The 15,781-nt window shown below is 34.8% G+C and overlaps 1 protein-coding gene across 1 annotated transcript; it reads right to left on the minus strand.

Annotated features, from left to right (window-relative positions):
* Positions 1-3,899: 3,899 nt before the first annotated feature.
* On the minus strand, positions 3,900-5,411 carry LOC137813736 (probable xyloglucan endotransglucosylase/hydrolase protein B). The gene is made up of 4 exons (XM_068616150.1): positions 5,167-5,411; positions 4,973-5,073; positions 4,589-4,782; positions 3,900-4,487 (listed from the first exon to the last, which is right to left on the minus strand). The coding sequence occupies exons 1-4, from the start codon at positions 5,351-5,353 to the stop codon at positions 4,088-4,090; spliced, it is 882 nt and encodes a 293-aa protein (XP_068472251.1). The 5' UTR covers positions 5,354-5,411; the 3' UTR covers positions 3,900-4,087.
* Between the last annotated feature and the right edge of the window lie 10,370 nt (positions 5,412-15,781).

Below are 15,781 nucleotides of genomic sequence, written 5' to 3' on the forward strand. Positions count from 1 at the left end.
GGAACTTATCCAGGCTGGGCATCTCCACCGTTTCGTCAGGAATGGCCGAGACCCTCCGGGTCGGGCGGATCCACCCAGGCGGACAAAATGGTCGAGATAACAGAGGCGACCGACAACCTGCGAGGGCCGACCCCCTCAAAGGGACGATCCCCCCAGGGAGGCCGAGATAGGAGAGGTAACCGAGAAGTTATCAACACTATAGCCGGCGGCTTCGCCGGGGGAGGAAGCACAAACAACGCTCGGAAGAAACACCTATGGGCGGTACACCAGGTCAACGCAGTGGCATTCCGGCCGAGGATGCCACCCATCACCTTCACGGACGAAGACTTCAAGGGCGTAGACTACCGCCAGGAGGACGAGGCCGATGGTCCAGTTGCTCCGAAAGGGCAAAAAATTCGTCTGGGACGACCAATGTGGGGAAATCTTCAAACAATTCAAGGAGTTCCTCACATCCCCGGCCGTCATCCAGAAGCCGAGGCCCGACAACCCAATCGTGGTATATCTAGCAACCTCGGAAGAAGCAGTGAGCGCTGCCCTAGTGCCGGAAGCCGAGGGCGAGGAGCGACCCGTATACTATGTTAGCCGAACCCTCCACTCGGCCGAGACCCGATATCAGATGATTGAGAAGGAGGCTCTCGCACTCGTCCTCACGGCAAGGCGGATGCGCCCCTATTTCCAAAATCACTCCATAACTGTAAGAACAGACTACCCTATTTTTAAAATTTTATCTAAACCGGACCTTGCAGGGAGGATGATAGGATGGTCGGTCGAACTCTCCGAGTTCGACATACGCTATGAGCCGAGGAGCGCCATCAAGTCTCAATGCTTGGCCGACTTCTCGGCAGCCCGACTGCCCGCTTGCTCGATTAACATCGCAAGTGCCGGCCGATCTCCAACCAAACTTGCTCGATGACATCGCAAGTATTGGCCGAACGCCCGCTTGCTCGATTTAACATCGCAAGTGCCGGCCGCCCGCTGCCCGCTTGCTCGATTAAACATCACAAGTGCCGGCCGATCGCCAACCAAACTTGCTCGATGACATCGCAAGTATTGGCCGAACGCCCGCTTGCTCGATTTAACATCGCAAGTGCCGGCCGCCCGCTGCCCGCTTGCTCGATTAAACATCGCAAGTGCCGGCCGATCGCCAACCAAACTTGCTCGATGACATCGCAAGTATTGGCCGAACGCCCGCTTGCTCGATTTAACATCGCAAGTGCCGGCCGCCCGCTGCCCGCTTGCTCGATTAAACATCGCAAGTGCCGGCCGATCGCCAACCAAACTTGCTCGATGACATCGCAAGTATTGGCCGAACGCCCGCTTGCTCGATTAAACATCGCAAGTGCCGGCCGCCCAACTGCCCGCTTGCTCGATTAAACATCGCAAGTGCCGGCCGATCGCCAACCAAACTTGCTCGATGACATCGCAAGTATTGCCTGACTGCCCGCTTGCTTGATTAAGATCGCAAGTGCCGGCCTGCCGAAGGCCCGCTTGCTCGATCAAACATCGCAAGTGTCGGCCTGCCGAACGCCCGCTTGCTCGATTAACATCGCAAGTGCCGGCCTGACGAACGCCCGCTTGCCCGATTAGCATCGCAAGTGCCGGCCTGCCGAACGCTTTCTTGCTCGATTAACATCGCAGGTGCCGGCCGCCCAACTGCCCGCTTGCTCGATTAACATCGCAAGTGCCGGCCGATCTCCAACCAAACTTGCTCGATGACATCGCAAGTATTGCCCGACTGCCCGCTTGCTCCATTAACATCGCAAGTGCCGGCCAATCGCCAACCAAACTTGCTCGATGACATCGCAAGTGTTGGCCGAACGCCCGCTTGCTCGATTAAACATTGCGAGTGCCGGCCGCCCAACTGCCCGCTTGCTCGATTAAACATCGCAAGTGTCGGCCGATCGCCAACCAAACTTGCTCGATGACATTGCAAGTATTGCCCGACTGCCCGCTTGCTCGATTAACATCGCAAGTGCCGGCCTGCCGAATGCCCGCTTGCTCGATTAACATCGCAAGTGCCGGCCTGCCGAATGCCCGCTTGCTCGATTAACATCGCAAGTGCCGGCCTAGCAAACGCCCGCTTGTTCGATTCCAACATTCGCAAATATTGACCGATCGCCCATATTTTATTTGCTCGAATTACACGTTCACAATTAAAATGGCCGATCGCCCACACTTTACTCGCTCGAGTTTAGCGCTCGCAAATATTGGCCGATCGCCCACATTTTATTTGCTCGAGTTACACGTTCGCAAATATTGGCCGATCGGCCACATTTTACTCGCTCGAGTTTAACGCTCGCAAATATTGGCCGATCGCCCACATTTTATTTGCTCAACTTACACGTTCACAATTAAAATGGCCGATCGCCCACATTTTACTCGCTCGAGTTTAACGCTCGCAAATATCGGCCGATCGCCCATATTTTATTTGTTCGAGTTACACGTCCACAATCAAAATGGCCGACCGCCCGCTACACTTGCTCGATTAACATCGCATGTAATAGCTGGCCACCTATCCTTAGTTGTTCGATTAAAGATCACAATTAAATGGCCGATCGCCCGTTCTTGTTCGATTAAAATCACAATTAAAAAGCCGACCGCCCAAATCCAACTTATTTGATCACACCTAGGGTCACGTCACACCTCGAGAAATGGAATAGCCGCATGATCAAGGGAAACCGACCGACACCCATCATTAAAGACTCATCGGACATATGTAACACATCTGCCCTTGAGCCTGGGGGGCAAGTGTACCGGTATGGCCGAGAGGCCGAGACCTGAGAAGACTTGGCCGAGAGGCTGAGACCTTAGAAGACTTGGCCGAGAGGCCGAGACCTGAGAAGACTTGGCCGAGAGGCCGAGACCTTAGAAGACTTGGCCGAGAGGCCGAGGGGCCGAGACCTTAGAAGACTTGGCCGAGAAGCCGAGATGGCCGAGGGGCCGAGACCTTAGAAGACTTGCCCAAGGGGCCGAGACCTTAGAAGACTTGGCCGAGAGGCCGAGACGACCGAGAGGCCGAGACCTTAGAAGACTTGGCCGATACGGCCGAGACCACTGAAACATGGCCGATGGTCGACCCATGCCATGATGATTTGGCCGATGGCCGACCCCTATTACAGTTAACGCTCAAACCAAGATCAGTGAAGTTAATCTATCATTAAGAATTAGGTAATGCAAACCTAAGAGGTGTCCACCTCGATAAATGGGCCCAACAAGGTAGGCGCACTAGAATAATATAAATAGTACGCATCCCAAGGAGTAAGGTATGTCATTTATCACTCTGAGAGCTGACCACCCGCTTTACTGACTTGAGCGTCGGAGTGCCTTCGCAGGTACCCCCACCATCCGGTGTTCAGCCGAGGCCGAGGGCCGAAGGAGAAGCAGGAGGACGAAGAGAACCTCAGTTCACTACCCAGTCACCTGACCGACCGAAGGAAGGAGAAGAAGACTTCAACAGTTCTCTAGGTCCCATCTCCCTAGCAGGAACAGGTTTCAAACTTTGATATTTTAAATTGAAAGGATATTAGATATTCTTGAAGACAATATTTTGAGAATATGATACATACTGTGCATATATTTTGAAAAAATATTTTTTTTAATTAATATTTGTATTTCAAATAACAATATATATGATTAGGAGAATTTTTAGGAGAATGAAGATTATCCATCGTATACGCATATAATATATAATGAAAGTAATATAAAAAAAATTCATTAATCAAATGATATTTACTTTATACTAAAAGGAGGAAATTAAAATAAACAGGAATGGACCTCGAGATCGGAAATGAATGCAGCAACAAGCTGTTGTTGTTAGCATTAAGGAACAGAACATGCGGTAAGTAGAATTATAAGAATTCAATATCAGATTATTGGTGGTGCCAAGGATAAGAATATAATTACATAAAATATATAGTTTTATTATAGAGTTTGGTTTGTATTCAAACCCAACGCCTTAATTACATTCCAAACAATACAATGGTAATAAATAATAGTAGGAACGAAGTATGTGGTAATTGGCAAATGATGAATGCAATGAAAAACTTGTGGTAGAACTTGGAAGTAATAAAAATAGCAGATGAAAAATTTAAATGTCACGGTTTCTTGTGCATTCTGGTGGAAGTTGAGGGTAGCGGGTTCTGTCAGTGCAGTAGTTGTAGATGGTGAATTTCTGACGAACCCATTTGAGTCTTCGCCACTGAAAGGAATCAAGGTCACGAAACTCCGTTTGATCCCACCATCTCTTGCCCTGTGTGGCACAGAACCTTGCATTCACTGAGGCTTCACACCCATCGATGTGAAAACTCTTGTACTCTGCTACGAAAGGAGCTTTGGACCAATCTGTTTTCTCCAAACCACCCCTTGTGGCCCAATCATCAGCATTCCACAAACTGTTGTACACCTTCATGGGTTGGTCAAAGGGGAACTTCACTCCCAACTCCTTCAGATTCTTGAACACCCTGATTGGGATGTTATCCACTAGGAATCTGTGCATGTAATTAGAAACATCGTACACTTCAATTACTTATGTTTGTGTTTGTTACTGTTATATCCCACAATAGAATTGAACTTTTCTTTGAGTACTTACACGACTTGATACATGTTCCATAGTACAGAGTATCTGTGGTATGCTTTTGTGGGATCGAACCAGAGATAGATTCTTTGCTCTCTGTCACCCTTCCCTCCAGTGAACACATTTGTTTGCAAAATGTAAGGTTGTCCTGTTCTGTTCCCCAAGAACTCAAAGTCTATCTCATCGTGCTCCGCGTTTTGAGATGATAACTGCAGGTTCCAATCATAGAAAATCAACTAGGTTAAAACAAAAACTTTAACACCTATACCTTACTCATATAATCTAAGTAGAATTCATTATTAGTATAAAATTGTTTATTTTTACAATAAGGCAATTTCTATTTAATTGATACTACAATGAGACTGTATTAAAATAAAAAATAAAAAAAGTTGTGCATACATAAAAAGCAGTGACTGTGCCAGCTGAATCACCAGGGACCATCTTTATGTCCATGCTGAAGTGACCAAACAAATATGACCCTTTGGATTGGAAGCCAGTGCCTGTTCAAATTTGCATGAATTAACATGAAATTATACCAACTTTGTTACAGCTAAGTAGATAATCAGGGTGAAGTTTGTTTATATATTACGTACCAGTGTACTTGTCAAGATGAAGTTGAATCGCAGAACCCCCATTGAAGTATTTGATGTGATCAAAAGCCCATGTGGGAACGTAGTTTCGCCCAAATGGAACATCCACTGGCCTCCGTGGGGTGGCACTGAGTGCAGAAGAGGTTAGTGAAACCAAAATAAGACACAAAGTCAACAAAGAAGTACCCATGTTATGTGTTTTAACGAGGGAAAGATGAAAGTGTTGTGAAAGTGTCAGAGGCCAAGGGAGATATATATAGACACATGACCCTGCCTTGGAAGTTTGCCTCTTCATCCCTCTCTGCCTCAGGAATTTTCTTTCTGCTCATTAGGTAGAGTTCTGTTCATGATTATGATCTTGGAAAGTTAGAAGTAACAGGTGTCATCACAATATTACGCGTTTATTAGCTTGCTAATTAGCAATCATTTTCTACCTAATGGGACAATATTTTTTTTAAATGTTAAATTTAATAAAAAATATATAATTTAATCAAGATTTTTAATTTATTAAGTTAGTCTTTATGTGTAAACGTTAGGGGTTTAGTTTTTATGTTATGTTTTATATTTTTTTAATTTGTTCTCTATGATATATATAAGTGGCGTAATCTGATGTTTATTACTAATATAGTATTCTTGATTTGAGTTTTACACTAAAGGACTAAACTAAAAATGCAAAAGGAAATCACATTAACAAGATCATCTTCTCTTTTTTTTTCTTTTCTTTGGAATTCTGAATAACGAGGTTTTAACAATATAGAGATTTAAACTCAGGTGTTTCAATAATCCAATGGACATTATTGTATCCTGGATTCGTTGGCTATTAGGCATGCTACTTTTAGTTAAAGATAGTTAATTAAGTAATATTTATTCAATTGAATATTATTTTAGATGTGTAAATTGTATGGGAGTTGAAATAGTGTGTATGTTAAAATATGATGTTAATACCTATAATAGTGAAGCTTATATAAGGGGTGGGATAGCCCAAACCCCAACCTTATAGTTAGATTCATCGTTTTTTAAATTTTTTCTTTAAGGGGAGAGTTAGGGGTTAATGTTGTTGGTTATTAAGAAGGGGTAGTTGGTCCATATCATTTGTTCACATGCAATGTAAGAGTGGAGCAATATGTTTTATATTCTCAAAACCATGTTTTAATATGTTACATATGAAATATTTCTAGTTTGCATACTTTTCATATGATAATTTTTTTTTATGCAGTTATATTCCTTCTAGTAATTGAGTTTTTCAATATATTGATTTTACTTAACTATACTCTTTTAATAAATTTTTTATTTATTAAAATTCTATAAAAAAAAGGATTTGCATTGTATCAAAAAAATAACTCATATTCTTGCAACTTTTACGTTTGAGAGATAGCTTTTTGCAAATAAAGTTTTTGTGAGAAATTTTTTTTGAAAGATCTTTGAGGTTTCTTGGAACAAAATTTTCATCATCTTGTTGAAGCCATAAATATTTCTTCGCTGTTGTGAAATTAAGAAATCCAGTTGTGTTTCTTGTTTCACAACTCAGGTTAATTCATTTCATTCATTACTGTTTTATTTTTGTATTTATTTGTTATCCAAGATAGGGTTTCTTGGTGGTTAGTTCTGTTGTAATAGGGTGTTGCAGTGTTGGTTCTGATTCTTGTAGTGTTCAAAAACAATTTGGTATATTTTCTTGTAAAGAATTATGTTTTTAGTGAAAACCACTTTGGTGTGAGGTGGGACTGAATGTAGCTCTGTGTAGGAGGGAATCCATATAAAATTCTTGGTGTTCTTTTGTGTTTTTTATTTTGTTTTACTAATTGTTTGCATGATAATTTATTATGATATAATCAATCTATTGTTTTCCAAAAATAATTTGTTGTTTTAAAGCATAGATTGTTTTTTTGAAATTTGTATCTGTCATATTGAGGATGTAAAAAGAGTAAGGAAACACGCACTCATTCAGGAATATGAACTATTTAGGATACAACAAGGAGAAAATATTGCTAAGGTACAGAAGAGGTTCACACACATAATGAGTCACTTAACAGGTCTGAGAAAAGTCTTTGATAAATAAGAATTGAATATAAAGGTTTTGAAATGTTTGAATAGAAGCTGGCAACCAAAACTTACAACAATCTCTGAATCCAAAGACTTGTCAAGACTGTGTACGACAACTTTGTTTGGAAAGTTGAGAGAATATGAGTTAGAACTTAATCGACTGAATGATTAAGAGAATTCTGAAAAGAAAATACAAAATATAGCTCTCAAGGCTAGTACATAAAAGAAGGTCTCCAGTGAAGATGATGAGGACTGATATCAAGATGAGACTTTAAGTTTGCTCTCAAAGAAATTCAACGGATTTATGAAGAAGAAAAAATGTGACAAATTTCAATCTAGAATGAGGTATGCTTCTAAACCAAGTCATTCTAGTGTTGCTAACTATACATGTTTTGGTTGTGGTAATCCAGGGCATATTAAAATGGATTGTCCAAGCAACCATAACAAAGAAAAAGCTCAAGGCAGAAAAGCAGACAAAGGCTAAAGCAAGAAAGCACATATCTTCGGAAGATAATGATATGTCTTCATCAGTGATTCCTCTACAGAGAGTGAATAAGCAAATCTATGTTTCATGGTCAACAATGAGATCCAACAATGTTGGTGAAGATGCTCAAGGAATTGATATGAATGTATTGGTAGCCTATGTACTACCAGTAGATAGAGGTAAACCATTGTCCAAATTTGAGAGATTCATGGTAAACAGGTTGGATTCAGTTTTTGCAACCCAGAGACAACACTTCGAAATGATTGAGGCAAGGTTTGAACACCTTGATCAACATATTGAAGCAGTACATGAGCAACTTGCCGTGCTCTATCATCATGATAATTAAACTTGTGTTGATCTTGTTATAATCGGTTTAATTTTCATATTTATTAAACTCTTTTAATTTTTTGGTTTCTTTTGGCTTGCATGGTGCTTTTTTATGCACCTTGAACATCTTATATTTTCCTTAAGCACTGATATTATTGTTTTAAATGGTTTTTATTTTGTTTTGCTTATTGTTATTTGATGGACTAACACACATTTAAATTTTGTTTCATATTCTATTTGATGAATACTAAAGGGGAGACACATATCAAACTTCTATAATTAAAATAAATAAAAGTAATCCATGAATAATTAAACTTTTAATTAATTATGTCAACTATGTATTAGTATGTACACATAAACCTAAATCTTAAACCCTACATTGACATCACAATTCATCTTAGTCTTAGCATAATATGTACTTCTTGTGGAAATATAAAAGTGAAATGGAAGAAAGAATGAGATATGAGTGGGAATATTTAGTATGTTTCATGTGATATATATTTGATTGGACTTATTTGAATAAATATTTTCATAAATAATTCTACAATAATAAAATCAAGAATTAACTTTTATAAAAATAATTTATATATAAATTAAGAAAAAAATCAGATATGGATTAAACAAGATGAGAGACTTATAGAATTATACGAATTAGTTTATATATAAATTAATTTTAACATATAAAAAATTCTCAAGAAATTTTGAACATTCTTAAATATAAGAGAAACAATTTTATAATTAAAAAATTAACTTTTTTTTTTAAAAGCTCTCATGTTAAGCCTCACTATAAAACTTGACATTTCAGTTAGATTAAGACCTCAAGTAACAACAATCATCTACCACCACATGAAAAAATGTTATTAAAAGAAAAAAAGAAAGGAAATACAAATAAATATGGGGAGACTAGACAAAAACCCATATATTAGCAAAAATGATACGTAGGTATTTTATATCTATTAATAAATAACTCTAAGAAAATACTAGATGGAAGCCTATTATACCAATGAAATTGTTCTCTATGAATAAATCCTAAGGTAGCAAGCTTATCAGCACATGCACTCCCTTCATGAAAAATGTGAGAAACCCTAAACCTAATTTTCCCACAGTAATTAAGACAAGTGTTCCACCTATTACAAAGCATCCAAGGAACATTATTTCTAGTAGTAAATGCAACACAAACCAGGCAGAATCACATTCAAACCATAAATTAGTAAGACCCATCTTTTGAGCTTCTTCAATAGCATTTATATAACTTCATAAAACTCAGCAACCAAAGCAGTTTGAACATCAAGGAAGCAGAGAAACCACCAATAAACTCTCTCATACTCCCATGGAAAATACCTCCACAAGTAGCAAGACTAGAAGAACCCCTAGCAACAACATCAACTTGGTGAAGGAAACTTCCATCTAATAAGAGGAGGATGTAGAACTTTACCACTATGAGTATTAATATAAAAAAAATTAAGCACACTGAAATCAAACATATCATTTCGCATAGAACTTTTAGACGAATTTTTCACTAGACAAATGAGATCTTTAATAACCAAAATAGCTATAGAAATAGCAATTTTAACATGAAATCTAGCATAATTCCTCATACGCCATATCATCCAAATATAAAAAGTTATCACAACAAGCTTATCAAATTAACCAAAGGACTACCATCACTCTTAATAAAAAAAAGAAGATCACCCACATTAGAGAAATGAGAATTAAGAAAAAATTTCTAAACTCAACTCTAAATATGCAAAGCATTATGACATTCAAAAAATAAATGTTGAATAGATTCTTCCTACTTTTCACAAAGCCTACATATAAAACATATATGTAAACCTTTATGCTTAATGTGTTGATCTGTATGAAGTCGCCCATGAAATTTTTTCCAAAGTATTAGAGTCTTGGAAGGAGGAATATAAGAAGACCAAATGAGTTTGCCCCAACCACATGGAGCTCTTGGATCCAAGAAAAAAATCCTAGCCGATTTGATAGTGAAACGACTAGACTCGTCCAGAATCCAGTTAGGAATATCCTTGTACCGACCAGTCCCCGGGCATTGACTAACCACTGGTAATGTTGGTGCCACGTAAGCGGGTCCCACGAGCAGTGCGGGCCAGTACCTCGCAAAGCACGTGTGTCAAGGAGCCGAGAGTGGTCAGACATCGGTCATCAGGATGTACCGACTTGCCACTAAACAATGTGGAGAGGTCGGGCATCGAAGATCCAAACAGTAGAGATGGATCACGAGAAGTGGATCCCAGATCACACACCAGTTATTAGTAAGGGAGAAGCCTAGATCACGAGTGCCCATGCATGTAGAGTGGACGACGCATCCAGGTGTGACACAAAGTATAAAAGCCATTGGAAGGATATGGCCAACAAGGGCCACAATCAGGGGCGAGCTGCATGCATGGCATGTGAACAACTAGGGCACTCTCAGAGGCGGGTGACCCCAGAGATCAGGTGCACGAGGAGGCATCCAGGTGGTCATCCCGTCAGAGGTTGCACTCTAGTTAGGGACCCCACGGACTAGGTTATCCTAAGAGTAATGTAACAACAGTGTTGGGCCCGCCCATTAGAAAGGCCCATTTCAGGTAAATAGGAAACCCTAGTTTTCAGTCTATAAATAGTAAGTTAACAAACTTGGTCAGGGGAGAGTCCTCTTGCTCTCGTTACACACAAACAAGAGCAAGAGTATACAGTTTTTGGTGTTTCCTAACCCTAGTACTGACTTGAGCGTCGGAGTGCAAACGGCCGCTAGGGCGTCCATTGTCTTTGTGTTTCAAGTGTTCATCACAAGGAAAGCGTATGCGAACGCAAGGACTCTGGACGTGAGCGTGACGTAGACGTACGAAGGCGTTTCGAGTCAACCGGCAGAAACAATCATGTTCCTGCCTAATCATGATATATTAAAAAAATGAGGCATTTGTTATAAAGATAATGGAATATTCCAATCACTATGACTACCAATCCAAAATTGGAAAACTGTAGTCGGGATGCTAGTACCATCAGATACCCCTGCAATGTTTGATAAAGAAGTAGTAGAACATTATTTATCATTATAGAAATTAATAAAAGCACATGTACTAACAATCCAAGTATGTTCAAGAATAGTGTCATAAAATTGTTTAATCCCAGGTCAAATAGAGAAATTAAAAAGTTAATGGGATCACCAATGAAAAATCTTAAATTTGTATTAATTCTGTGATTTGATTATTGGAACTTGACGTACTACCAAAAATTTGTTATTAATTGTGAACATGCATTTGAGAACTAATAGAAAATTGGCACCAAATGTATGTACGTTATAGATTTAAAGGAATAGCATCTGGGATTGGGACCAAGTGTCTGTTGGTTTGGTGCAATGGCCCCTGCATGCCTTTTTTCTTCTTTTGTTTCTTTTACTTTTAGGGTTCCCAAACCATTCTTCCATATCAAATCATTTCCTAATTCTTATATATATGCCTTCAATTTTCTCAATGGGAGGGGATTCTGTGCTTCATTTCTTCTTTAATTTTAATTTTTAAGTCATTTTTTTACAGTCAATTACAAGATTTTTTTTTGACTGCCTTAGAGATTTCAAATTATTAGAGATATGATTATAAATTTTATTTTTTACAAGTTAATTTTACTATATTATATCATTTTTATTTGACATCGTCATTATACCATCTATTATATTTTTTTTTTCTATTTTCACATTTTAAATATCTCTTTGTGCATAAGAGCCTTTTGAGAGTAAATAATTTCAGATAAAACAAAATCATGCTGAATTAAAATATAATTGAGCTATTTTTTTTTTACTTATTTTTGAAATAATTTTACCCCAACTTTTAAATCAACATTACAGTCTCAATCAATAAATAAGCTCATCTCTCTTCCCCCAACCTCTATCATAATCATCTTCTTGTTATATTTCATTGTCATAAAAAATAACAAATATCTTTACTATATGAACTACTTCGATTAAGTATAATTGACCTTAATTATTATATATAGATATAATAGTTATCATGGTTACTCTTTGTTCTAGTTACTACTTTATCTATACGAGATTAATAATAAAAGTATTTACAAAATATTATGACATATTATAAAATCAATCTTTTTAATATGTATAAAATTTGATTTTCTTTTATAAATAAGAACCGGAGAAACTATCAATATCTCTGTGCTAATAATTGTTCTTATATCTATCATTTCAACATTATTCTATCATGATTTTTATACCATTTCTATAAAACTATTTATATTATTATGTCTAAAAAAAAAAAAACTACTTCTACCATGATCTTAGTTGTAATGGCAACATATCCATTCTCACATTAACAATATTAATAGTCTTTCTACATGCTAAAGGTTATAAAATTAAAAACCTTTTAAGAATTTCAAAACTTAAAACTCACTTAATTCTCAGCGAATTCTAAAAATTAGTGTAACAACTACAGCATTGGAAAAGAGACAAAACATTTGTACACAAAAAAAAGTCCATAATTAAATTGTTTCAATATTAATCTCATATTACTTAGAAATTAAGATAAGAGTAATTTTTATATATATAATTATTATTTTTAATATTCTAAAATATTTTTTAAAAATAAAATATTAACAAAATTCTAAATTTTAAATTTCCAAATAAACATTATCTAATCTACGGTGAATACTACTTACAGATTTTAGATTGGAACATAAACTAAAACAATTTAAAGAATGTAAGATAAAAACAAGTGTGTGTCTGAATAACCCGTTACTGTCGATATTCATAGCACTTTGGCAGTTGAAGCCTGACATAAATCTGAAGAAAACTAGAAAAAAAAAAAGCATTGCATGTGGGATCATGAGTTGGGTGCAAAGATGTAGCTTTTAATAATTTCAAAGTGGGGAGTTGAAGGAACCTACAAACAAACTCACATGATATGATTAATTAAGATGTGTATAAGCCATGATTAGGTGTATTATTAACTGCTATTCACCAATAATTACATCATTATTAGTTCATATATATAGAATTGTAGAACCACCTTCATTTTCTGTTTTTCATTTTCATAGGTCACACTCTATTATCATACATACACTCCAAAATCAAATCAAAGACCTGATACTGTTCTCATCATTTATTGTCAACGCTTAAGATAATGTCATTGTTACATTACAACAACAATAAAATAATAACAATAATAATAATAATAATATAATTGTTTTAGAAAACTAAATTAACAAGCATGAAAATGGAAGCTCCTATGTTTGACATGGGAAGAGAAAGTGGAGAGAGAACACTTAATTTTTCTATTTTTAACATAATTTTAAGTAAGGTACTTATTATACCTCTTTCAATTTTTTTTACTTTAATGTATATTTATGTATTATATTTTTTTATTGTTACACTTAATTTTTCTCTTTATATATTAACTAAATTAAGATATAATTTAAAAAATATATTATCTTAAATTTTAAACATAACAAGTAAAAAGGATCATTCTTTTTTGGTTAAAATCGGACAATAAAAAAAAGGAAAGTAATGCATTTTTTATGAAGATGGGCGAAATAAATATTGAATACGACTTCTTTTGTCACTTTTTTTGAAATAAAAACTTGTTTCTTTTTATCAATAGTCAAATGTTTTCTGTAATTTTAGTAAAAGAAAAAACTTAAAAAACTATTATATAGTAAAAGAGAAAACTATTTCATTAGCGTTATATTTCACTCTTTGATTAAAATTTTATCCCAAATCAAATATGTCTTATCTTTGTGATTCATGGTTTTTCTTATGTACACGATTGACAGTCATCAATCCATCTAACTCGAACACAATTTAAATCTTAATTTGAAAAAAAATAAAATAAAATAAACATTGTTTATCAAGTAAATGATGTTAAGAAAAAGTTAAAAATCAATCTCATTAAATAGATATATTTAACTTGAGTTTCATATATTTTCACTCGATTAGTTGATAAATTACAACAGACCTAATTAATCTTGTTAAAATACATATAATTGATAAGCATATTAAAATTTAAGTCTAACATAGTATCATAAAATAAGATTATTAAATTGAGGGTTAGCTGCATATTATTATTTGATCATCTCTTATAAAATCAACGTATAAATAAAATCAACGTTTATATTACTATTTGATAATATGGGATATTTACAAATATATATATGATTAAATTTATACAATTTGATTTGTAATTAATTATATAATAACTTTATTTTAATATAAATAATAAATAAAATATGTAAATTTTGTCAAGTTAGCGAATTGAATTATTATAAATTCAAATTTATTTGAATTAGAGTTAAAATGGTGATAACATATCGAACCCTATAACCCTATTTTGATATGACTGATGAATAGGGAACGTGCCTTGTCTTGAACCCGATGATCACCACACGTGTGCTTTCTTCTCTGACAAAACATGGCACCACAGCCACATTTATTAATTGGTGATTGATTATAAAGACAAATCAGTATATTTTGAAATCCAGATTATAAAAAAATTAAAATTGAACTTTAATGTTAATTTTTGAAATTAACTTCAATGTCATTACTTTAAAAAATAAGTTAGATAATATCTTGAATTTAAATTCGTTAAAATAATATCATTAAAATTTAATTAATATATTTAAAATATTATTCATTTTAGAAGTTTTGTTACGAATTCTTAATAATGATTTCTCTAAGTTAAGAGAGAAAAGTTATATTTAAACTATCCTTAGATCAACTATAAGACGATTGGAAGTAATAGAGTATAATGTATCTTTTATCTTATTATATAATATTATATAATTATTATATTATGCATAATAAATTTATTAACCTTTAAAATAATGATGTTAAAAATTATACCAACTAAATTTTTCTTATTGATTTACATATAACACTATGTTATAATATTATACATCAAACTCATAGTTATGAATTTAATTTTAAATAATAATCTAATGCCAGGTTGGGATATCCATTCTGTTTATGTATCATTGAGATTTGAAACCCAAATTAATGACTTTTTTTATATTTAGATGATCACGAGTATATTTTTATGCATAGTTCCGTATCTCGTCTCCTATATAAAAGAAAAGAAACATTTTTCTTTCATTTATTTATTGACTATGAAATTAATTTGATATAGACATTGTTAATAAACAAGTTTATATATTATCATTTTATTTTCGTGAACATATTAGTTTTATCTTAACAATTCACTATAAATACTATTACTTTATTAATCCTCCAACATATTACTTGACAAAACATATTTTTTTTAAAAATTATATTTAGTATTATAAAGTGTACAACTTATATTTTAATATTATTATGATTAATAAAAACATACTACGACAAAATATAAAATTATAAAAAATATAGACAATTAATTGAGAATGATGTCTTTTTCTAACTGTAGTATTGGACCAACTTAGTTGTATTAAATCGGTGAAAATTTATATTTTTTTAGAAATAGGAGATTTTTTATTATTTTAATTTTTCTCATTATAAGATTCATGAATAAGAGAGAAATCATATATTTCTTTATTGTAATTTTTTTATTTTAAATTAATTTATTTTCTTATTTAATTAAATATTATTTTTATTTCTTTTTTGTTCTTATATTAATTATTATATCTTTAGAATAAAACTAAAGGAAGTATTGAATTGAGATTTTAAAATATTTTTTTTTTCATTTGAAAAATATTGTGGTATTTAATTATTATTTTTAAATATTAATTTTTTTACGGTATTGAATCTTGACTATGTAAAGTCTTATA

This window comes from Phaseolus vulgaris, chromosome 1 (assembly GCF_000499845.2).
Source record: "Phaseolus vulgaris cultivar G19833 chromosome 1, P. vulgaris v2.0, whole genome shotgun sequence".
Classification (NCBI taxonomy): domain Eukaryota; kingdom Viridiplantae; phylum Streptophyta; class Magnoliopsida; order Fabales; family Fabaceae; genus Phaseolus; species Phaseolus vulgaris.

Coding starts and splice junctions, on each gene's coding strand:
- LOC137813736 (XM_068616150.1), bottom strand. CDS start 5,353: ATGGGTACTTCTTTGTTGACTTTGTGTCTTATTTTGGTTTCACTAACC. Junction 4,783..4,972: donor GCACAGTCACTGCTTTTTAT/GTATGCACAACT, acceptor TGGAACCTGCAG/TTATCATCTCAAAACGCGGA. Junction 4,488..4,588: donor TGGAACATGTATCAAGTCGT/GTAAGTACTCAA, acceptor TTACATGCACAG/ATTCCTAGTGGATAACATCC.